General features: G+C 42.0%; 1 protein-coding gene across 2 annotated transcripts; it reads right to left on the bottom strand.

Moving 5' to 3' along the window:
- Positions 1 to 385: 385 nt before the first annotated feature.
- Positions 386 to 24,048, bottom strand: MELTF (melanotransferrin). Of its 2 annotated transcripts, none has more exons than XM_030027230.1 (16): positions 21,219 to 24,048; positions 18,489 to 18,643; positions 14,663 to 14,762; positions 12,990 to 13,172; positions 12,259 to 12,415; positions 11,319 to 11,386; positions 10,413 to 10,600; positions 10,048 to 10,228; positions 8,948 to 9,099; positions 8,439 to 8,535; positions 7,426 to 7,620; positions 5,647 to 5,803; positions 2,895 to 2,962; positions 2,607 to 2,794; positions 1,603 to 1,801; positions 386 to 1,402 (listed from the first exon to the last, which is right to left on the bottom strand). In XM_030027230.1, exons 1-16 carry the CDS (start codon positions 21,262 to 21,264, stop codon positions 1,173 to 1,175), a joined length of 2,364 nt encoding a protein of 787 aa, XP_029883090.1. In that variant the 5' UTR covers positions 21,265 to 24,048; the 3' UTR covers positions 386 to 1,172. The 2 variants fall into 2 exon arrangements, with proteins under 2 accessions (XP_029883090.1, XP_029883091.2); XM_030027231.2 differs by having other exon boundaries at positions 386 to 572.
- Between the last annotated feature and the right edge of the window lie 41 nt (positions 24,049 to 24,089).

The following is a 24,089-nucleotide window of genomic DNA, read 5'->3' as shown; positions in this document are numbered from 1 at the left end:
AGCGGGAGCCCGGCGCGCATGCGCAGCGGCCTCCGCCCCGCGGAACCGCGCCCGCCGCCCCCGGGCAGCGCAGCTTGAATTTCAACTCCCTTCGTAATCGACCACCAACTGACCCAGAGACACGGAAAAGCGTAAATCACCGCGTCTGGGTGACAACTGGCCGGCAGCTGCGGCTCCGGGGCCGCGGCACCGTGTCCCTGCTCGCTCCTGCCGACACAGCTCTCGCATCCAAAACGACGCGGCAGGCCAGGTCTTGTCGCCTTCCCTCTGAAGGGCAGGTTTCCTCGGAGCAAGCGAAACGGGTGGGCAGAGAAGCGAGGGGCAAATGTTAACCTTCCAGAAAAGCGAGAAAAGGAGCAGCGTAGCCATCAGGCCGAAGTCCGGATAAATTGTAATGACTTCTCATGTTTATTTGTTATTTTCACTTATTTACACTGTTACTGTTATTATCTGATTTTGCCAGGTTTTTATTACGCTGAATGTCTTTTCATCCCGGGATCATGAGGTGGTGGTAGCTGTAGTCAGGAGGACGCTGCCTGCCAGCAGCACAGCAACATTGGTTGTTATTGCAGCTATGGATAAAAATAAAAACCAAATGGTACAAGCCAGTCGATAGAGCAACGGTTAATCAGAACTGAACTACTTCGTTTCATTCACAGCAAATACAAGTTTAATGCGCAGGCACTCGAGGGAACCCCAGGACAGCCAGAAGTTGAGATGTAGATTGCATCACATTAAAGATCACAGGGCAGATGACATCTCCGTCAAGCAGTGAGAGTACTGGTTGTGGAAAGTCAACAAGCTCAGTGGATGCACACATTTGGCTTTGTTCTTTTCCCTACTGACAGGTAGTCGCCACCAAATCTCTCTGGCCGCCTTTTTTGTCCAGTGACTTTGGAGATTCCCCCCTACTTTCTTCCACTGGAAGGTGAAGGACCTTGCCCGTGGCAGCAGCTGTATTCTGGACTGCAGGTCATCTCTCTGTCCATAGTCTGTCCATCCTCTGTCCACTTACCTCTTCTGGCAGCAGAGCTCAGAAGAAACCGTTGCCCCCAGCAAAGGTATGATGGGATAAGCAGGGATGTAGGAGTCTGAACGTAACAAGCCAGGAGGCCAGAGAGGATTCACTAGACAAGGTTTTTGATACTGCCTTCCCAGATGCAGAAATTCTTCTACAGGTCAGAAACCCAGTATCCATCTAACAGCACCTGGGAATCCTCCAGCCCAGGGTGGTTCAACATCAGCAACGATGGCAAAGGTGCTCCAGTTTTGGACTGATCTTGGAAACCACGCTGGCACTGTATTGCTGGCTTCTGCCCCAAATTCCACCCATCCACATGGACAGGGGCAGCTTCCAGCCCCACCCCACTCCCCTGACGAGCAGGTGCTGTTAGCACTTGCCCTGCAAAGAGGCAGGAAGAGGCATTCAAATGTTAGCACAACATGTTATACAAACAGCAGCTTATCTGAAGAAAAGATGGTAGAGCAGAGGAAAGGCCTGGAAGTTGCCATTTGGACCATGCTAGTTCAAGCCTTGTATCTGACATAAAGTAAGAAGGGGAACAACAGTAGTCGTCAGTAGGTATTGTCTTAACTTATTACCTGCCCCAGAGCACTGTGGTGTTTGCATCCCTTCAATGGACTCAATATATTCACTCCCCAGCCATTTTGCGTACGTCCTCCTCTCTTCTACTGGCACGATCTCAACAGCAGAATCCTTAAAGATCAAGTTCTTTCCATGAAAAGTTGAAGAATCAAACATTTTGAATCCATTTCCATTGCTGCTATTTCCAAAGTAGACCTGAAAAAAATGCAAAATTTGCAGCATTTTGCAAGATTAAGTGCCACGTTCCTCTCGTACAACATGAAAGACGATAGGAACAGTTTTGTAGATGAAAAGTTCATACAAAATTGCAGAATCTCTCTTATGCATTTGATTTTAGATGCTCCAATAGATTAAATACATAATTCTGCCACTGGCAATTACAAGAACAACATTTGTGATTTTGTTTTTTTAGTTACTATCTGGAAAGAGCTGTATTTTTAAAAATTCTTCTGTCTAAATATTGTTCAGTAATACAGGGTTTGGCTGCATAGGAGTTACAGAAGCGACTGAAGCCTAGCATGGAGATACTCAGTATTGCTTTTAAACTAGTTAACTTCAGTATTGACAAGAACCTAGCTGTGGCAGCCAGCCATGGTCTGCCTAGATGGTTTACCATGTACACGGCTGCAGCATAAATACACCCAGCAACATTCTGTTGCATTCCTAGGAAAATTCCAGGATGGAAAAGTGTTAGCATGTACTCTATTTCTTGTAGACTTCAAAGTCATGCAGTTAGGGAAAACACCTTAAGCTCCTGGAAGAGTACTACTGAAACCAGTGGCTGAGCAAAAAGTTGAAATCCCTTGTGCAGCAGGGTGGTCTTCCTAGAATTACATGGGTTGTATTTCACCTTCTCCATCCCACTCCAACAGGGCTCTGCACAGTGCACATGCTGCCAGTCTCATGATGCAGGGGTCATAATATGGCAGTATGGTCCTGTTGCCTTTATCCTTGGTCTGTGTTAGACCGTTCCCCCATAGAATAAATGGATTATTAATACCTGGGCTTTGTCCAGTAGTCCATATAGAGCAAAAATCCTGGTATCTGGGTGAACCATAACAGCCTGAGCTGGCACCTGAGCCAGGTGACACTCAGCAAACTGGGTGACTTCAGCACGGGCACCATTTGGACACAGTAACTGGAAATCACTGGACCTCAAGTTTTGGGCCCAACTATCGGTGTTTTTACCTGAAATAAGAAATTTGTCATTGTCACTCATTGAATGCCTTAGAGCAAAAAAGTTCAAGAAAATTAACTGAATTATGATAAAGACTGTAAAACCAAGTACCATCTGTGTTCTCAAACACTGTCGAGTGCTTCACAAAGGCCACATCCCCAGAGTCCTCCGCCAGGCACCTTTGGGAAATGAGAGATAAAAATTCAATTCAAAGCATCTTTATGTGAACCACATTTTTTTCAGTAACTGATAGGTTTAGAATTCAATTTTTCTTACATACATTCCTGCAAACAAATGCACTGGACCCTAAGACAATAAGCAAAAACAGAGAAATGAAGCATCTTGAAAGGAGAGAAAACCATCTTTGCAAGGTATTAAAAAAATATGCTAAATTAAGAATTTTGAGAGGAATACAGCAGGATTTTTTTTCATTAAAAACTGTGTGAGAAAGACAGAAAAAGGCCAATATTAGATGAGCAAAGAAACAGAAAATATGTGATGCTCAGTATTACCCATCTACTAACAGTGGCTTTCACTCCTTTTGAAATCACGTACAAAGTATGTCATTAAGACTTTTTTGAATAAAATCCTTTCAGTGCACAGCCAAAGAGTTTATAAAATTCTGCATATGTGTGGGTGTGCACACTCACACGTATACTTTTTCTTCCTTTTTTTTCCACATTAGAGTGACCTTGGTGCTTGCACAGATACTGCTTTTACAACCCTGCATGCCGAAGACATCTAGTTCATCTACCTGCAGTTTCTAAGGGTACTGTTCCCGAACCAAGTTCAGTTTCCCCCAGTTTTCCAAAGCAAAAGTAGCCCAACATGCCAAGGGCACCCTAAAATCTCCTCCTCTTCTACAAGCGTGAAATCCCATTCCAGAAGGTTTCAGGGCAAAAGTGTAGAACAACACACCTTTACCAGCATTTGCCATTTCCCATGTTATATTGTGATGTTGTCTAGCACACGATACAACAGGCATCGTAGACTATTAGGAGATTTTTGCTAAGCCTGAAACACAAAGTCAGCAGGTAGAAGGAATGCACAGCACTTGCTTCAGACAGCAAGTAACACATAACTAAAATCAAGCTCAATTCAGTGAGCTGGGTGAGCTAGCAAAGAGATCTGACTTCCCAGGTATTTTAGGTAGAGGATTGCAGAGGATGTGTGGGTAATGGAGTTTAGTGGTGGCATCCTGTAGCTTATTCTACAAGTGTTTTGAAGAAGCACTTCCTAAAACCAGGAGATGTAAAGCTGTAACTGAGCACGGTTTATGTAGTACAAAATGCAAAAGTTATTATTGCTAACAGTTACCAAAAAAACATAATTCACGTGTACCTGGTTTAACATAAGGAGTTAAGACTCAAAGGTCTTGTCATCATGTGGCTGACACTGTCATGCAGAGAACTGAGGACTCAGTAGGTGCTGTTCTCCGCATTCCCCATGAGAAAAGGCTATTCCCAACAGATTTTTCAGTACTCTGCAGAGTTTAATTTGCCCCAAGCAGTAAATTACACACAAACTGAATGACCTCTCATACTTCTAGTCAGGTTAGTCTGAAGACATCCAGAGTTGATGGAATCTGGAAATCTGAGGCTGCATTTTAACCTCATGTCAGTCACCTTCCATAACTCATTATTCTTTCAGAGAGGATCACCTAAGCATCACAGCCAAACCCATCCCTACCTTGCAGAAGATTGTGACCCTCCATTTCTCACCAAATCCTAACCTTTTAAATACCTGAAACTTTCCACATCACTCAATGAAATAAATGTCTTCTCTACTTAAAAAAAAAAGTGATGTCCATATAAAGTTTGGGCTATATGGGCACTATTATCAAATGCACAACCTTAGAATATAAGCAAGGCTCATACAGCCTGTAACAGCATTTGTTGTTTATTCCTTGGGTGACTGGTAGCTAGTTCTGTTAATCTACGCAGTACAGCAGAGGACCTGGAGTTTGCCTGCAAGGCATGTACCACAGCAGAGCAGCTGGACACAAACAGATTTGCAAAAAGTAGTTATCTAAGTCTAGCACTTCAGTATTTACCAGGCAGCTGTTGTTAAAGTCTCCTCCCCTGAAGGAAAAAGACCACTGACTGCCAGCTCTGTTACATGCACCATTACCTTCAGAGCTGAAGGTCAGGAAAGGGAAGTGTGACTTCCATATCTAAGAGTTTCATAGTCTTCGGGTATGGCCCCATATGTAGATGTCTGCTGTTACACAAAGTGTTTATTCTATTTGATGCTATTCCCCCCATATACTTTTAACAAATCTTGTTTTGAAGAGGATTTGGTATTTGAACATTGACCATAGTTGTTTGTGCTGTTGAGAAACCTACCTTCACATACAGCCACCAATGAGTACGGACAGTGAAGACCCACTCCTGGCTCCCCCTCACTACCCTGCCATGCTCAGCATGGACTCACAGCAGCCAGATACTGGCTACTATTTGCCTGCTTCCCTGCTAAAGCTCTTTGTGGATGACCTGACCATTCAGAGTGGCAGACTGTCTGGCACACTAGATTAAAGCAAGACTGGAGACAGATGACAATCCACTTGGTCCTCACTAGGTAGGTGCCTGTTGCTCTGTAAACAGAGACATGGATTTGGCTGATGGTGATCTGGTTGGCTATGGGCCAGGAAGCTGTCAAAAGGCTTCGACGTGATCTAATGTAATGCCTTATGACATACCTGTACTGTTGAAGACATCTGGGGAAACATGTCCCACTTCGTTTACGGCACATGCCATCTAACTGTAGCAACAATAACTGCTTTTTGCTGCCCGGGATGGAAAATAGTTCCTCCTTGCATTTTGACAAGCTGACAGACTAAGTAACAACCACATGTATTAATTACCTGAAGGCTCCGCTGTAGCTGTAATAACGTTCTTGGCTACCTGCACTGCATTTATTGTTTCCACTATCATCTCCAATACACAGTTGACAGAGTTTTGGTGGATAATTGTCCTGCTTAGCTGAAGGCACGCAGCTGGCAGAGAAAAACTCACTCACAGCTGGGGAAAGAAAGACAAACCAATATAATGGGTGAAAAGCATGAACTCTTCACAAGAAAGGTAGTTACACTGTCACGAAGTTATAACCAATGCAGGTTTCAGCAGAACAGTAGAAACATGAGTTACAGCTGCCTACTGAAATTCACAAACTACAACTTTTCAAATATTTTCAAAGCATCATTCAGCTGATTATGTAATGAAACCGAAGAGCTTCCTAGGAGACAGGAAATAGGCAACTAAAATTCAGATCTGGAGTTCTATGGTCAGAGATACTTTGCTTGTTGTGTTACATTGCTCCATTACTAAATACGGTTCGAAAATAAATGCAATAATATTCAGGACAGGAATATATTTACTGCAATGACATCCCAGAGCTGGAAGTACTACTTAGAGGGGATACGTCTGTATAGACAATGTGAGTTTCTGTGACTATCCTATTGTTGAATAGCCTCAAGCAAGAGCTGAGACAGGTGTGAAAGCAGGATTTTCAAGACTGTATAAGCTTAAAGTTGATTAAATACAAAAAGCAATGTACTCTTATTCCAGTTTTCAGAAATGCATTTGAAACTTTTCCGGTTTGATACACTGGAGGCCAGGGCTGCCATTGAGATGGATCTGGACAGGCTGGAGAAACAGGCTGACAGGAACCTCAAAGTTCAACAAAGGTGAATGCAGAATCCTGCTTTTAGGATGGAATAAGACCATGAAAGGCTGGGGACTGGCAGGCTGAAAAGCAGCTCTGTAAAAAAAAAAAAAAAAAAAAAAGACCTGGGGATCCTGGTGGAGAACAAGTTGACCAAGAGTCAGCAGCGTGCTTTTGTGCCTATGAAGGCTAATGGCATACTGAGTTGTGTTAGTGGAGCAGTCAGGGGAAGTGATATTCTCCTCTGACATCTGTGCCAAGTTTTGAGCTCCCAGTGTTAGAAAGACATTGACATTCTAGAGCAAATATGGTGGAAGGAGAGTAGGATGCTCAGAGGGCTGGAGTACATGACATACCAGGCTGAAAGCTGGGTTTGGTCAGCCCAGAGATGAGACAACTAACAGTGTATTGCTGTCTTCATTTACATAGTGGGTTTTTCAAAAAGACAGACCCAGATCCTTCTCAAGAGATGCAGAGCAAAAGGATGAGAAGCAACAGACCAAAGTTATAAGAAGGAAAATTCTGTTTAAAAAGAAGAAAAAAATTCTTTATACCAAGAATGGCCAAACACTAGGACAAGGGTCCAGCAATGTTGTGTGTAATCTCCATCCTAGGAGTTACTTAAAACCTGCCCGGACATGGCCCTGGGCAATCTGATCTAACTGGACCTGCGTTGAGCAGTTGGTTGGACTAGATGACCTCCAAAGGTCCCTTCCAACCTAAATTAGCCAATGATTTTGTGATAAAGGAAAGAGGGAAAGGAATACTTCCGTGTTAGATGTAGCATTCTCAATATGACCCTCCATTAGTCTACTCTGGTGGCAAACTTAAAATTTCTAATCGTTACATTAAAAACACAACACCCATTCACAAACAGAAAAGCTTAATATAGAGCTATGAGATATCAAAATTACTTCCCTAATGAAAGTTTATAATTGGACTGTTACTGTATTTTTGATATGTAGTACTGTTGTCTTACCTTGAGGAATATTACAGTCTCTGGTCTTAATAATGCCCCTCTTAATTAGCATACCAATGGGGATATTCCATCCAGCGGCTCTCCCCAGTCCTGTGTGGCAGGACTTCTTCCCTTTCAGGTCACTGATGGTGAATGCATTGGACAGATTTCGTTTCACTAATGCCACAGCATAGTATGCATTGCTGTTGTCATCAGCTTGCAGAAAAAAACCAAAACGCATTACAAATTCCCTTAAGTATTCCCACTGCTTAATGATCTTCTACAGATCCATTACACTTAGATGGTGCCAACTTCAACTGCACCAACAATTAGCTAGTCAGGAATTATGAATGTACATGTAATCATTCTTCACTTCTACTACTTCACAATGTTGCATTCATTTATAGCCTGTATACTGGTACTGCTATGCACTTGAACTGAATAATCTAGAGATGAACATGAAAGCGTTCTTGTTAACATCAGCTCTTATAAACACATCCCTCTGAAAAACAACATTTGGGTGATTAGTGACTTAGCAAAACTGATTTCAGAAGTTATTTTTCTGGGAAAACTCAAACCTGTATTAAAATTTCCATGAGTTTTGCAGCATATTGAAATTCTGCCTTAGTGACACAATGTCCACAAGTCCTCTTTTCATCAGTGACTCTGAAGCAGCCACACTGACAGGAAGAATTTGTTTCAAGCTACAATATACTGTGTAATTTCTGTGGTTTTGCTTACATTAAAAATATTTTGATTTTGTGAATACTATTTTTTTTCCATTGTAAGTATTTTTTTCGTAATTGAAAAGACAAATAAAGAGGTACAAGACAGATAAAAGTTGCCACAAACTCAGTGTAGGAACCCATCCCATACTTATTTCCTCCTCTATCCATGACGTGAGGATACTAATTCTCATTTCCTTGGAAAACAGCTTTCCCAGCAGGGCTAGGGAACAGAGGCCGTGCTTTTAGAGCTGTTTTCAACCAACCTGGAAAAATAAGGTCTATATTTATGTTTCCTGACCTTCTTACCAGAGTAACTTTCTCCAGCAGCTGGTACAAGGCCGTATGTCTTCCCAGCTGTATAAATATCAGCTCCACCTAGAACTACGGCATCACTTTCCTTCTTCTGAAAAATAAAATAAAATTGAGGATTTATGTGAAAAAGCAGCAGATACCTTCCCTGCTACAATGACGACACCTCTAGCATCGTACCTGTTGCATCTCAAAGGGCAAGTCTGACAGCAAAAGAGCAATACACTGCTAAAGAAAACCCCCAAAACCTGCATAAAGCATCATCAGTGAAACGGGGACAGGAGATTTCACACATACAGGCTTGAGTTAGATGGGCAACAATGCCCTCATCACAACTGAGTATCATCAGGCTTCAGGCCTCTCCATACCATGTGAGCCACAGATCACCTCCTTGAAATCCAGTATTCCTACTGGTCACCTAAACGCACATCCCTCTGATCCGACATACCCAGCAAAGAGCACCTTGTGTTAATTTGGTTTATTGCACAAGGCTTGTAGCAGCCTACCTGGATCAGCTCCATGCACTGTTCCTTTGTCTTGGCTGAAATACACTGAATTGCTGGTTTCAAATTCTTTTTCTTAAAGGCAACAGCCATTTCACCACATTTCCAAATCTCCTCAGTGGATATAACACACCAGCTCAGGCTTTCTGGCAATGCTGCACAGAATTGGAAAGCAAATACTACAGTTTACTTTTCTGGTAATACACAAGGAGGGATACACACTGCCCACTGTCACATACATACCATACGTGTTATTAAAAATGCTTACTTCTGTGTTTCTCTCCATCTCTGTAGCTCAGACTTACACCTGATTAGGACCACAGAGCTCTCCAGATTAGTGGTATGTACACACTGCAAACCGATCCACAGGAAAGGAACAAGAACTCCTGTGATTGCTGACCATTAAGTGCAGCCATAATGTATGAGTTGAGTGCAGCAAAAAACCACCCCGAACAGAGGCTTCCTCATACCTGGCAGTCACTGAGCAATGCCCAGAAGAGACAAGCCCAGGAGGTGGGGAGCTTTGCCACAGCACAGAGCACACCTGGGAGGCTCAGTTGCCATGACTATTAAGCTTAAGGCAGGGATTCTTACAGCCTGTGTTTCTGACTTTGCCAGAATGCACATCAAGTCATTTCTGCATTCTTCCGATAGTATAAAAGACTATTAACATTTCAATAAAGAGCAATTGAGGGTTTCTTCAGTTTCTGGAAGAAATTCTTTGCTAGGAATCCATTCATCCATTCTTTATAGACTACCTGAGGATTTACACAGCAACACATTACTATTTCCCCTTGTTAGCAGGTAAGAAATGGATTACCAGGTAGCAGTAGCAGCTTACCAGATTAATGTCTCACATACAGCAGAATGGGTAGAAAATGCCTGCATCTTGTAACACAAAGTGAGCCAATTTGCCCAGGAAAGTATTCTGCAATGTGATACTGTTTCTAGGTCAAAAAGTGACCTTTCTCCATGCTGAAAGATTAGTCGGGCATCTTGCCATAACCCTCCAAGAGTCAAAGAAAATAAAGCAGAATGAAGATGGTCTTTGTTATCAGCTACTTTTGTTCATGGTTATGAATAGGAATCTGAAGACGACTTACTGTTGGGGTCACAGCTCAGGGCTTCCACAGCATGAAGATACTCATCACCCAGCCATGCCTGGTAATTCTGAGCTGTGATTGCAACAAGCTCTGTGGTCAAGTCTCTGAACAGAAGATTCTGGGCACCATAGGCTGTGGAGTCAAACATCTGAAACTTGGTGCCTACCCCATTAAATCTTCGCTGTAATGTTAAAGAAAGAAAAAAAGCACCTGTCAGACATCCCTCTACCTGGGATATATGACATCCCATACCCCTTCAAACCCCACAAAGCTGAAGGTGCCGGGATATCCTGTCTTCAATTCAGCTAGATGGGTGGGAGAACCCCTCTAAAATGCAATGCACTGATGAAAAAATGGTGTCCTACTTGTCCCTGATTCAGGAGTTGGAAGACAACTGTCCCATCTGTGTCAGGCCGCACCACCACAGCATGAGCTGGGATTCGGGCCAGGTGGCAGGTTCTCCACTCTGTCACATCAGCTGTGTTACCATTGCGGCAGAGAAGCTGGAAGTCCTGGGAGCGAAGCCGCTGGGCCCACGAAGAAAGACTTCTCCCTGAAATCAGACAGAACATGGTTATGGAACAGACATCAGGTAGGGCTGATGCCTCTGGCTCCATGTCTGCTCTAAGCATCACATGCACATGTGGAGCAGAACACACATCTGAGCATCTCTGAACTATTCCTGACTGCACAATATATCCCATGCATCTACATGGTCCTGTAGTCTTGTATCTCCGGTAAGACAATAAACAGCTTAACACTTGTGAGACTGCATTGATCTGTACTGCGGTCTGCAGCAGTACCAAGACCATCCCTAAGACTAGGATCACATGCAACATTATTGGGTTTTTTTCCCCTGTAAATGATGGTCAGATAGGCCCATGATATTAAAGTAATTTTATGCTCAAGTTAGATTTCACAAAGTGCCAGATAGGGCTGGCCACATCTTATTAACTTTTTGCTAGACTCTGCTGAAATGCCTGGGAAGGCAGAGGCAACGTAACAGCCCAGGTCTCTACAAAACTAAGGGTTTAGTGCTTTTTAAGCTCTTTTTCCAGAAGAAGTTTAAGATTCCTCCTCTAACCTTTACTGAAACTATAAAGCGTTTTAAAAACCCACATCTGTGGGTACCATCTGTTTTCACCATTAAAGCAGTTTTTGCTGATTCCTCAATTCAAAATAAATCAAACATTTGACATTTTACTATCATTAAAGACACCGTACTTCAGACCTTGCAACCACTTCTTGCAACAAACCTCTGGATTACTCACCATCTGTATTTTCAGGCACTGTGCTGTGCTTCACAAAAGCAACTTCTCCAGCACCTTCAGCCAAACACCTAATAAATATAAATCCAACCACAAAGATGCATTACAAAACACAGCTCCCATGCACTGGACACTGCCAGCTGAGAGCCAGAGGCCTGTATGCTACATTCCGTCAGCCACAGACCTATTTCCTTGTGCTGAGAGTTTTGCTCAAGGCAGAGACTAGTGGCTGTTAGAACATCAAGTAAACTATCACTGTCATTTGATGAACATGGACAACGTGTTCAGTGCTGCCTGGGACAAACACCATGACCTTCTTTGTCCAGGAGACTTCTCTGTCTAAGTCAGTCACACAACCCTTTGGGAAATACACAGAGAGGAGCAAGTGTTTCACATGAGCAAATTCTCCCCTTGCTTAGTCAATGCTATTAGCCAGGGACTGGGAGCTGCAACACAGCACATGGACAAGAAGAAGGAAAATAAGGGCAAGACTGGTGTGCAAAAATGGAGGGCAGAGCAACTTGGTAATTCAGTGCAACTGAGATGGGATGACTGAAATAGCTGAGTAGGGTGGCAGTTCAGTTCTCAGACTCCAAGGGTCATCACGTTTTACTAGGAAAGATACAGCCTGCTGAAACAAACACTCGGACTTGTTTCAACAGCTGCTGGACAAAGCAAACAGCAATGGGATTTCCCTGCCCAGTATAAGTGCTAAATATCCATTTGGTTTTAATACTCAGGTATTAATACCTGAAATAGTGGGTTTAGAGTTACTTTTGTTCAGTCTCAAGGTTTAAAGCGTGGTTGTCCTAACACAACAGCAGATCTTCTAACAAGATCAACTGGAAGTTCTCTGGCTTCAAATTCCTGTCAATGAGGCCTGGACACGATGCCTATAGATAAAGCATAGCAATAAAAAAATTGACAGAGCCATGATTTTTACCTGAAAGCCCCACTGTAGTCATAGTATCGCTCCTGGGAACTTTGTTCGCATTTGTTCTGCCCAGCTGAATCCCCTTTGCAGAGCTGACAGAGGGATTTGGGATAGTTTACGCCATTTGCTCCAGGAACACAGCTTGCATTGAAATAGTCACTTACAGCTAAATGTGAAATTAGAATGAGAAATTTTTAGCAATGAATAAAAAAGATCCTACAATCTTATTTTAACACATCTACACAGTACATCTCTAAAAACATTCAGAAGAGATAAGTCATTTTGTTCTTAAAAGATGGTTTCCAAGTTTAAAAAAAAAACAAACAAAAAACGCAGTCTTCATCAAACCTATGTTAGGTCTATTCCATCTTACAAGGAGCATCAAAGCCAAGGAACAAAACAGCAGCATCAAAGCCAAGGAACAAACCAGCGGCATCAAAGCCAAGGAACAAACCAGCGGCATCAAAGCCAAGGAACAAACCAGCGGCATCAAAGCCAAGGAACAAACCAGCGGCATCAAAGCCAAGGAACAAACCAGCGGCATCAAAGCCAAGGAACAAACCAGCGGCATCAAAGCCAAGGAACAAACCAGCGGCATCAAAGCCAAGGAACAAACCAGCAGCATCAAAGCCAAGGAACAAACCAGCAGCTAGAACCACACATTTCTGTCCGCATGCAGGGTCCCAAGACCATATGGAAAGGCACTGCTGAAGATCAGATCTTTGCCGTGTAACTCTTACCTTTTGGAAGGTCACATCCCATTGCTGCCAGGCGCCCACTGTCAATTAGATAACCCACTGGCACATCCCAGCCTGCAGTTCTGTTGATGCCTGTGTGACATGACCTGACACCCTTCAAGCTGTTGATGGTGATGTTGGAACTCTTCTTTACCACAGCCACGGCATAATAGGAAGTTCCAATCTCTGCAGCGCAGGAAGAAAGAGAAGCAAGCAAAGTAGCCTTGCAGCAGCATTACAGTGAGATACACTGATTTGTGCCCTCTTGTGGCTCCCCTACCCACAGGCAAGTCACATCGTTCACATCCTTGTTGAGGACCTGCTGACTGTGAGCAAATGTCCTCCGTTATCTTTTCAGTGTGAAATGTCTTAGTTAAAGGCCACAGGCAATCTGCTCTAACTTTGAAGGTCACCCTGCTATCAAAGGGACGTGGGGTGAAAGACATCCAGAGGTTCCTTCCAAGAAGAAATTTTCTATGATTCTAAGTGTATTTGGATTGAATTGAAACCAATACAATTAATAGTAAAAAAAAATATTCCCCAGTTGTCTACTAATTTGATCTTAATTTTGACACAGCATAGCAAGTTGATGTCACTGGAGCATCACAGCTGCTTTCATTCTCTTTGTTTTACAGTTTGATATAACTCATAGAGTCAAGAGTTTAGGGTCTGAAGTGACCATAAGGTCATTCAATCTGACTTTATTTAGATCAGAAATCATTACATTTAATTCAACTTTTCTCTGATTTGAGCTCACAAACTGACTAGTGGAGATAGCCAGCCTTTGGATCATGAGGCCCATTTGGTGTTGAGAAACTGAAGTACAGTTCCCTCACCAGGGTCATGATGTGGTTAACAGTCAGGGGGCTGCTGCTGCAGGTAATCCAAGTCCCCGTGGACTGAGCCCAACAGGGACTTCTGAGGATGCCTTGGCCAGACCACACTAAGACCCAGCTGCAAACCAATTCTAGCTCCATCTCACAATAGAGTGGTGGGACATCACTGCCTGCAGACTGCTTACAGAGCTGTTGCTTCCCTTGCATCTCTGAAAGATACGGGGGACATCTTCCGGCTCTGAACTACACAAACATATTGATACTGAGCCCTTAGTCAGGGTGACAAGTCACCACTGAATTATTGTCTCTGTCTTGAAAGGAACTCAAAGCTTAAGGACACCCAGATAAAGAAGCAGAATCTATCACTTCCTTTCTTCCAGGACGTAATCATATACACTACTAAAAATAAAATCGAATTATTCTAATTTATGGGATTGAGAGATAAACCTAGTAATAATTTCTGCTTTGCAATTCATTAATTTATCTGCAAAGTATGGAACAGAGAAGACAGTAAGCAGTGAGACAGTAAAACAAACAAACAAACAAACAAACAACCAAAAACCAAACCAAAAACCTAAAACCAAAACAAAACCCAACCCAACAAACCTGTTACAGGCACGGCTATTTTGACCTAACTGCTTCAGGACAGACTGCCACAGCCCTGCGTCTCTGTTTCCCCCACACATTCTGTCACAGGCAGGAACATCCAAGAGAGAACCTGACCATTATCTACTGTTTAGAGTCTTCAAGAGGACCATCCCAAAATAAAATGGGAAGAGTAAAAATGCATAAGAAAAAGCTTGTATTAAATAATCTAAATGTTAGTTAGTCAGAATATACCTTGATCATATACTTCCCCCACCACAGGTTTCAGACCATACTCCTTTCCAGCCTGGTAAATCAAATGGCCATCCAGTGTCACTGCATCTGCCAAATCATCCTGTGCAGACATAAGGGCAGAATACATGTTGAAGCTTAATTACCAGTATTTCTCAACAGCCAGAGGCAGAGTACCCATGAATTTAGAAGAGGCCCTTTTATCTGCAGTTGTGAGTTTTCTTTTCTCCAAAAAGTTCTTTTAAGGACACTCAAATTTCTTAAGAACAATTACCAAGAGGGATTTTAGAACTTCGAAACCACCTTCCTTCAGAAATAATGCAGAAACCAACCCTGGACCGTGATGGCCTCACTAGTCTTCATAGTCCAAAGGAATCTTAGAAATGGATCCTGCAGCTCTGTGATGAATCTTAAGGCCCACCAATTTGGAGTTTCACTCATCTCTATAGGTAGTGCCCCAAAGCTTGAAGATTTAAATAAAGTAAATATGTTTTTGAGGTCATACACAGATAGTTTGAAGTAATGTCTTCTGGGACTGCAAAATCTGAATGCCAAAGTGTACTCAAAAGCAACCTTAAAGCATGCTGGCTTGCACCTCAACAGACAAACAGCCACACATCTTGGGAGAGGGGGAGTAGATGGCAGTGCATTTTAGAGGAGGAGGAAAGCATCTTAAAAGACTGTCCAAAGCAGGGGAATACAAATCTGGGGCATCCACTGCTGGGAAGGTGTCCATTAATACCGTATCTTTTCAGCTGACTATAACACCAAGCTAGCTGGACTCCTGCTACAGATGCAGGATTGCTCTGGATAGCATGGGATAGGAATTCCCACAGCAGCAAGGACTAGAGAACTGCTACACACACCTCTCATCAGCTGAACCTGGCTCTCACTGTGTACTGAAGCTAGTGGAAGCCAGGAGAGGGCATCTCGCACAGAGACAAGATACTGCTGATACTGTCAGCAGCTTGACATTTTGCGTTTCTAAGCTGATTCCAAGTTTCTTATCAGTTTACTTAACCTCTGGTTTGGCACTGGAGAGGATAATTTAGTTTACCCATCCCTTGGCAGTTTGCTGAGCATTGGTTAGGGTAGGGCTAGGACTATGCTGCCTAGTATACCACAGCAATTTCACACAGGCTGAGCCACATAAAAAGCTAGAAAATTTTTTAAGGGATCATGTGAAAGCATAGGTAAATAAATCAGATTTGAAGTTGCCATGTAATTTGAAATATTTTACTTATTTGGCTCAAAGGGGAAAAAAAAGGTGATATTCATTAATGAGCTGAAACAATAGATGTCCTGAGAGTTGCTTCTCATGAATGAGAGCCAAACAAAGCTCCAAGGGAACTTGGAGAGGAGTTGGGCTTGGGACATATTTGCATCTTAAAGAACAGACACCATCTTTCTGGAATAACTAGATCTGATATTCCACTGTTGAGAGACAGAGCACAGGATGACAGTTTAGGAATCAAATATGGCCTGTTGCTTAGAAGGGACACCTGACAGTAAGAGGAAGACGAGGAGGTGGGAGTTAGAAGGACCTTACCCTCAGGAAGAACAAAATGAGCCTCTAGAATTAGCAGTGGACAGGAAACAGAGCAGATAAAATGGGAAGGGCTGGCCAAAGAAGACAAGGACTATATTGTGTGGACATTATTTCCATGCAAGATAGCACTTTTCTGATTGGAAAGCTGAGGCTTTGAGCTCTGTTTAGCAGAAGATCCTCCTATCAATAGCTTGTGTATAAGTAACAGAACAAGACAGAAAAAATGCCTATTGTTGTTGTTGTTGTATTTAACGTGAAGTAGTTTACAGGCTACAGACCTCTCCTTTAAATGCATGCAATCACTGCTGAGGTGGCGTATCAACAACAGTGTGGGTATTTTTTTTTTTTTTGTAGCAAGCATTTGCCAATACATTTAGCAAAAGCACGGGATTATTCCACATATGATTTTTTTCATAAGTATATGTGCAATGGTAATACTCTGTTAATTATTTTCAGAGAGACTTCATTTCTGTGTGTCACAACATTTTAAAATTACCTACAGAAGTGTTTAAAGACCTGAAGAATAGTTCTGGTCACATTAAACTAGGGAACCTGACAATATTTAATGTTAATGTTTAGACATTTCTCAATTTTTAAACACCTTCAAAGAAAAAGGTTTTTTACCTTATCCATGTGCTAACACATTCACAGGACTAAGTCCAAGTTATGTAGTGTTATAAAACAGCATATCTCTGCCTCTTCACCCATTGCGTCTCACTCCCTTTTTGGCCTCAAAGAGCAGAGTTCAGTGTGGATGAGGACTCAGGGGTTCCACACAGTCCTACACAGAGTAGGCCAGCTTAAACATTTAGTAGATTATTAGCACAAGAAAAAAGAGGTCTCAAGGACAAAGCCTCGTCTGAAGCCTTACAGCGAAGATCCATTTTATCAGAAAGCTACTTACTCGTGCTATCCACCTGCAAGTTACTGAGTTCAGCTAATCAAGTTTTATAGGAATCCAAGGTTTCACATAGGTGCCTGCTGCTTGCAATGGCTTACAAATGCAATTCTGTGTGCACTGTATTTCAGAAACAGACACTCACCAGCCCTTTTAATAACTTACTTTGCAGAGTCTAAAAGGTCCCTCTGTAGAATGCAGCAATCATCCAAGCAGTTGAGGAAGATCTGACATTAGAAAGTATTTCCTGTCTAATCCCAAGGTAAGATCCACACATGTATCCATATCTGCTCCTAACATTCTTCAATACAGTCTTGATTCCCTCACTCAAGAACAGTATTTATCAAGAGGCAATGAGGTAGTTTTAGTAGCCAGACAACCCTTCTGCTTCTATTGACAAAAAATTCTAAGATACCAATTTCTGCGATTTGTTCCTTTTTTCTGGCCACACAACCACCTGCCTCATCTCCCTTCGAAGCACTCTGCCAGGCCTCATTTCCTGGCTCTGAACCTTTTGTCCTTGACAGGCTGGATCTCCTCCACAAACCCCTGATTTTTGTGCATGTCTACACAGGATACACAAAGAATATTAACACAGCCAGCCATCCTCCCCTTCCCCCACACTCTGCCAGTGAAGACAACCATGATTACCTGCCTCCACACTTCCTCCAATATCCACTTGTTGCCTCCTGCCCCCTCCTAAGAGCGAATTATTTTCCATACATCATTTTGCAAAGCCACATGCTTACAGTCTTTAAAACCTTCCCCAGAGCTGTGCTCCTTTTGGAAACTGAGCATGCTCTGGGCAGCTGAATTAATACAGCTGAGTTTGCATGCCCTTTGCTCACCCTACTTGCTGCTTTGTCTCTCTCTTGTACTCTGGTATCGGGAGATTTGATTTGGCTTTACACTCATCTTATCTGTATATACAGCAATTTCCACGATGGGACCCTGAAATGGGAGTTTGATCCACAGTTTATTGAAATACAATCTACTTATAGGCTCAGCAGCACAGCTTTAACTACTGTCTACATCTTATAGCTCCAACCCTTCTTAAATATCTGCTAAATAAACCTGACAATTCCCAAATCAAAGATTAGAATTTGGGAGGAAATATTTAAGACCTTTGCTGTGTTCCTAATGACTGGCCATATATGACTAGCCAAACAGACAACACAGGGCCATTCTGACGTTCAGGTTCATATGTATACCTTTATGTGTTTTTTAAAAAATATATGCTTTGATTTTTCAGAGACAGGAAGCATATGGTCAGCTGCCTGGATCATCAGACACTCACTGCAGAGCTGTGTACATCGCCATTGGACTAGTATTAGGCACATGGGGAAATTAAATCAATGACACTGCTGTCACTCACAACTCACCTTGATCATCTGGGTACAGTTAGCAGCTGACCCCCCCTTTGTACAGTCCAGAGGGGGAAGGATGCCAGCCTCACCAAAGGCCTTACTCAGGTCATTACACTTGGAAAGTTCTTGATCAGAGACAGTGCACCACCGGATACGTTCCAGGCTGAGCGCTGCAAACACAACACCAAGAGAAAACATTATAAAACACATCTGTGCCTTTGCAACAGAGCTTACCATTTAAAGGTTCCCAAAGAGCCAACCTTCCATTCTGTTCCTTCTCCCAAAAGAGAAAGAAATCAGGGCTCTTTCAACAGCGAGTCTTTAGAGATGGTTCCCACTTTCATTCAGATTAACACGGATACTGAAGTTTTTCTGGACTGGAAACAGAATAGGCTCAGACTTAGGTACTGAAACCCGATGGCATTTGTTTCTGACATAAGAAATATGGGTACCATGGAATAGGTCAGGGCATACAGACTATGCTTAAAACCTGGCAGAATATATCATCTTTTCTCAAGTCAGAAGTGTTTAAAATGATTATTTGAAATGATATGCTACAAAATCAAAGAGACCGTCCAAAGACAACTCTGTCTCAAGCATTGCTAGTTAGTACCTGGAGTCCTGCCCCAGCCCTTTTTGGTCTGAATAAAAAAAAAAGCAATCTTAGGTGCTCAAGAGCCTTGCCACTAGGCTTATTACAAAAACTAGAAAAGTAAACTTGTCCCTTCAAAACACTCTTTCATAAAAGGCCATTTCCACAGTCACGAAAAGGGGAGGGCGGTTCCATGAATGAAAAGACTCAAGTTTAGTAGTGGAGATGCCATTAATCGGTGAAGAAAGGCATCTTTTAGCAGGCCCAAACGCTACCCTTCTAAATGCCAAAGCTACAAACATTTTGTTGCTTTTGTAAGGATATGTCATCATGTGCAAATGGTACGGCTATACATAAAATGCATACGCAAGTATGGTTTATGCTGATAAACAGGCACAGTTAATTTTTATAAGCAAGGAGCACCACATTCCATTGCTTTTCTACAATTTTAAGTTGGAGTCTGCTGTAAGTTATTTGTCACGTGGTTTTCTAAAAACTCTAACTCGCCCTCTACTTCCCCACCATTGTCATGCAGTTGAGATACTCCATCTAACTTTGCAAGTTAAAACTACTCCACTAGTGCTCAACAGTAGCCAGGCATATTTTCTGACTTAGTGGCTGCAGACTAAATAAGATCGTTGATGCCATAAAGCTTGTTTTGCACCTGATACTGAAACAGAGGGTTTGGCTTGCTGTTTCACTGCAACTCAGAGTCAACTGCTGTCAAAAAAACCATTAAGTCAGACTTGGAAAACTTACAGGAAGTTTTCATGGCAGCATTCCTAGTACAGGGAGCAACAACTGCCTGCCTGAGTTGCAGGAATTCTGAGACCCAAGACGGTTAGAAGAAAGGCACAAAAGGGTCATGGTAAAAAGGCACCTCACAGAAACTTAATGTCTACCTCATCTACCTGGGTGAAAATTTCACCATTAATTTCTTGGGGCAGAAGGAAGAAGTTACGTTTTCTTTGGTAAAGACATTTGGGTTTTTCTTCTCCTAAACACAAGCAAATGGAAATTAAATTGGGGTCTCAGCATCTCAGTATGTATGGCTAAGTACCATTCTTCAGCCTCAGCATCCTGGTTTTAGATATAAACACACAGGAGATAATGTATGAATTGAATGAAGAAATCATTAGCCATATACACCTGAAACATGAAACAAAGCTCATTTGGCTCCATATTTCAGCCAAAATAGTGAAACAGCATCAGTCTGTTCCTTTTTTCCTCACTCATCTAAAAGAGGTAATTAATTTGTCCCCTTCCAAACTGCTGAGCTTTGTTGTTACAGGAAAGCCAGATCCTGGGCAACTTCCCGTTTCCTTCCTTACGAGTTAACCCATCTGAAGTGGGCTTGAGCACAGACAAGGTCTGTTAGCCTCTCTTCCTCTAGCCAACCAAGAACATCTTAAAACAGCAGGTCAGTCTCTGAACCCGAGTTTATTCACAATTTTGGCTCTCCTGTATATCTGTAGATATACATAAAGCATGAAATGGCAGGAGCTGGCAAGTTCCATTTGAAATATGCTCAAGTTCCTAAACACACATATAACTTCATCACTGGCAAACATCCAATTAAGTCCTTTGCTGAAACTAACAGTACTACATTGTGTAACATCTTACCAAATGGCTATTAATACAGCTATTAATACACTATCAAGGGCTTTCAACAGAAACAATGTAAAAAAAAAAAAACTAGGATCATCTCTTTCTGAAGAACTGTGGAGTGCTTCAGAAACAGCATCCACACCTCTGATGAAATTAAAAGCATTCACCATTAGAATTTGGGAGTGACAGGAGAAAGCCAACATGTCACACAGAGCGTAAGTGGAATAAGGCAATTATTTCTATTTTTACAAAATAATTGTCATAGTACTGTTCACACTTATGAGAAACAGACAACATTGAACCAAAAGAAGTAGATTCAGTGCTGAGGAAATGAAAAATTTGACACCAATGAGTCAAGATACATACATGGTGTTCAATACAGCTTTTTCTACCGCTTTTCCATTTTTTCTATTCTTTCTATTTCTTTTCCCGGCCATATGAGATTGGTTCTGAAATGGTTCTAGTTTCCCTCTGCTTTCTCACATCACACAGAAGTCAACCCCAAAGACACCACGCCACAGCAAAAGTTTTTGGAGGGCACTTACCAGCATGAAAGAAGAGAAGATAGAAGACATTTCTAGAGCTCTTCATGGTGAAGATTTTGGGATTTGTGCTTTTTCCAGCCTTCAGAACCCTCAGAGATCAAGGCTTCTGCAAGTGTGCTCTCCCCAGCCTGCTCTTTGGTGAAAATCAGCAACATTCAATTGCAGGTGCACTTTGTTCAACAATTTATCTTGCTTACCTTGGCACACGTCACCTCATAATGACTACAGGAAAAAAAGCCTACCTCTCTTCACACCACCTCTACACTTACAAAAAAATTCAGACTAGGAAATTGCAAAATATCTGAGGCACCAATGAGGTTGTTACTGCTTTAGCACCACCTATAGAGTTAGATAAACAGCTACACACCGACTCATAGGGGTAAGGCAGAGCTGTGTAACGAAATCCTAATTTTGAGTTCTATGTATTTCCTATGTGTTGGGGCTCAGGAAGCAAAAGTAGATTCCAGCTAAGCACTTTATCTGACAGAGCTGATGGTCACTTTTTTTGCCGCATTCTCAGCGTTGTCATGAATTTCATAAAGCCATAACAAGAAACCCAGGCTTTTACAATAGTGAAGTCTGTACACTCTACAGGTGGTACAGTGAGTGCTAAGTGCACGTCTCCTGAAATTTGATAGCAAATGCTACGAAATAGCTGAAGTAGTTTCATTTTTTTAAGGTTTTAGAGAAGGCCCAGGAAGGCTTCTTTGTCCCAGAAAGAGTAAAAACTCTGCTGAAAATAGCTGTGTTAAAAGCTGCTGTGACTTTTCAAGTAGCTCTCAGAGCAACACTCACTTGTGCTGCCCTTTTCTTCATTTCTCGTTAGTCAATGAACTGCAGCTGCCTGTAGCACTTTGTTCAGATAAAAGCTATTTAATGCTGCTTTGCTCTGCTGACTCCCATTTCTCAGCTCAGCACCCAGCTACCAGAAAAAGAACAGCTGTGTACCGCCATGAACATGCCTTCACCATCTTCTACCAAGAGCATGCACAAACAACACAACTGTATGCATCCTTCAGACAGTCTATACATCCAGTAATGTTGGCACAGACACTTTCAGGAGTTAGTTACTTAGCTACTTGACTGCAATTTGGCCAGGCTGCTAGCTTTAAAACACCTATTAGCACCTGTAAGACAACAGCTGAGTTTAAATTGATTAATTGCTATTTCAAATTTAGACCTTCAAAAAAATAGAAAATGACCCCTCCAGACCTTCTTAAACAAAACCTTATGTGAACTCTGATTCTTGGCTGCCTAGACTATCGGGAATTAGTCGTCCCTTTGTTGTCTGAAGTCCTTCCAAATTTTTGGAAGGACCCATTATTTGAATCCCTCCTATGCCCTTCCCACCAGCCAGATTAACCTCTCAAGCTCTCTGATGCTTGCAGTGAGGCTTACATACATATATAGATGACAAGACTGATGCACAGTCCTAGCACCAGTTGCTTAAGACTGCAAGGGCAAGATTAATAAGAAATTAATTTGGTACCAGGCCTCTCCTATGGTCCTTCTGATTCTCTATGGGAAAGGTTCAGAAGGTAGAGGAGCAGCCTTTTTGTACAGGAGGCCTGTTCTGAATGCAACCCCCTCTAAACCATCACACAAGCACAGTTCATGATAATTTAGCTCATTTTCCTATTTCATTCATAACCCTATGAATATCTATGCTTTAAGGAGATATTAAATTCCTTAACCTAATTTTCAGCACAATTTAGCAAAAACACCCACAAAGGAAATTATTAATATAACTTACAATAATAATAGACAGCAGCAAATACTTCATCAAGCATGCTTCTGTATAGCAGTTAGAAATAGTTGGGTTAGCAGGCAGGGAATAAAACCCATGGTGCCTTCACTGGACCAGCAAAAGTAGGGTGGTAATGCATCAGTATGACACCATTTGGATTTCCTAATTACTCTAGTTGTTAAATTGGAAGGCTTAAGAAAAGTACATGTATTGTAAAATATATCTTTAAAATACAGAAAGTAAAGTATATGCAAGAATCAAAGACATATCAGCACCCTATACTGGAAAAGTGAGATCCAGAGAAACACTAATTAATGCAAAATCCTAAAAATTACAAGATAAAACAAGTCAACTAGGAGCATCAAGGCTGTCAGAATCAAATTTTCTGCCAGGGCTCAAGGGCAACATCTGAAACAAACAAAACCAAAAATGCAAAGATGATACCCTAGAGTCCTTTGGGTTTTCTTGATCCAAGACTTGTTTTCACTCTAGCATGACAACCATACAAGGTGAGTACCATGGACTTCAGTCCAAGCATAGTATCCGGTGACACCTGACTAGTACATGACAAACGCCTGGGAGAAGTTCTGTGAAAGCTATTCAGACACTGCAATATATGAAAGAGTAATTCCTCATCTATCTACTCAGCTAACAGGACTCTTTCTGATGGGTTAAAAAAAGAGGTCGGGAAAACAAAGTGTGTACAATATAGAAATCTCAGATGTTGTTATGGTTTGCAGATTTGATAGCTGAGATTTAGATCCTTCTATTTTTTTTAAAGTTGGTCTGTTTTAAGATGTCTGATTATCTGAGGTGTATAGTGAGACACTTTCAAAGAGGGAGACTATAATACACTTTTAGCTCCTTTAAAAATCTATGACATTATTTATGAAAAGTTGCATCAATATTATACACCTTGCACTTCCATAGACAGGAGTCTCAGAATGACAGCACACCTGCTTCACAAATCTAGAAAAACAAAAATCATTTTGGACCATACACCAGCATCTCACACTTAGTGTAAGTCTTGTAAGCATTCCACATAACACCAGCAATGTTTGTGTCCCAAGTTTAAACCTGCTTTTAATGTAGTAACTTCACTAGCCCCAACCTGGTCACCAGCA

This window comes from Aquila chrysaetos, chromosome 10 (genome assembly GCF_900496995.4).
Source record: "Aquila chrysaetos chrysaetos chromosome 10, bAquChr1.4, whole genome shotgun sequence".
NCBI lineage: Eukaryota > Metazoa > Chordata > Aves > Accipitriformes > Accipitridae > Aquila > Aquila chrysaetos.
This window is presented reverse-complemented; position numbering and strand designations above follow the sequence as displayed.

Excerpts from the sequence above, each read along its gene's own strand:
- MELTF (XM_030027230.1), bottom strand. The coding sequence starts at position 21,264 with ATGAAGAGCTCTAGAAATGTCTTCTATCTTCTCTTCTTTCATGCTG. Across the intron at positions 14,763-18,488 it reads ACTGTACCCAGATGATCAAG|GATGATTTGGCAGATGCAGT; the intron begins GTGAGTTGTGAG and ends ATGTCTGCACAG. Across the intron at positions 13,173-14,662 it reads GGGGGAAGTATATGATCAAG|AGATTGGAACTTCCTATTAT; the intron begins GTATATTCTGAC and ends CCTGCGCTGCAG.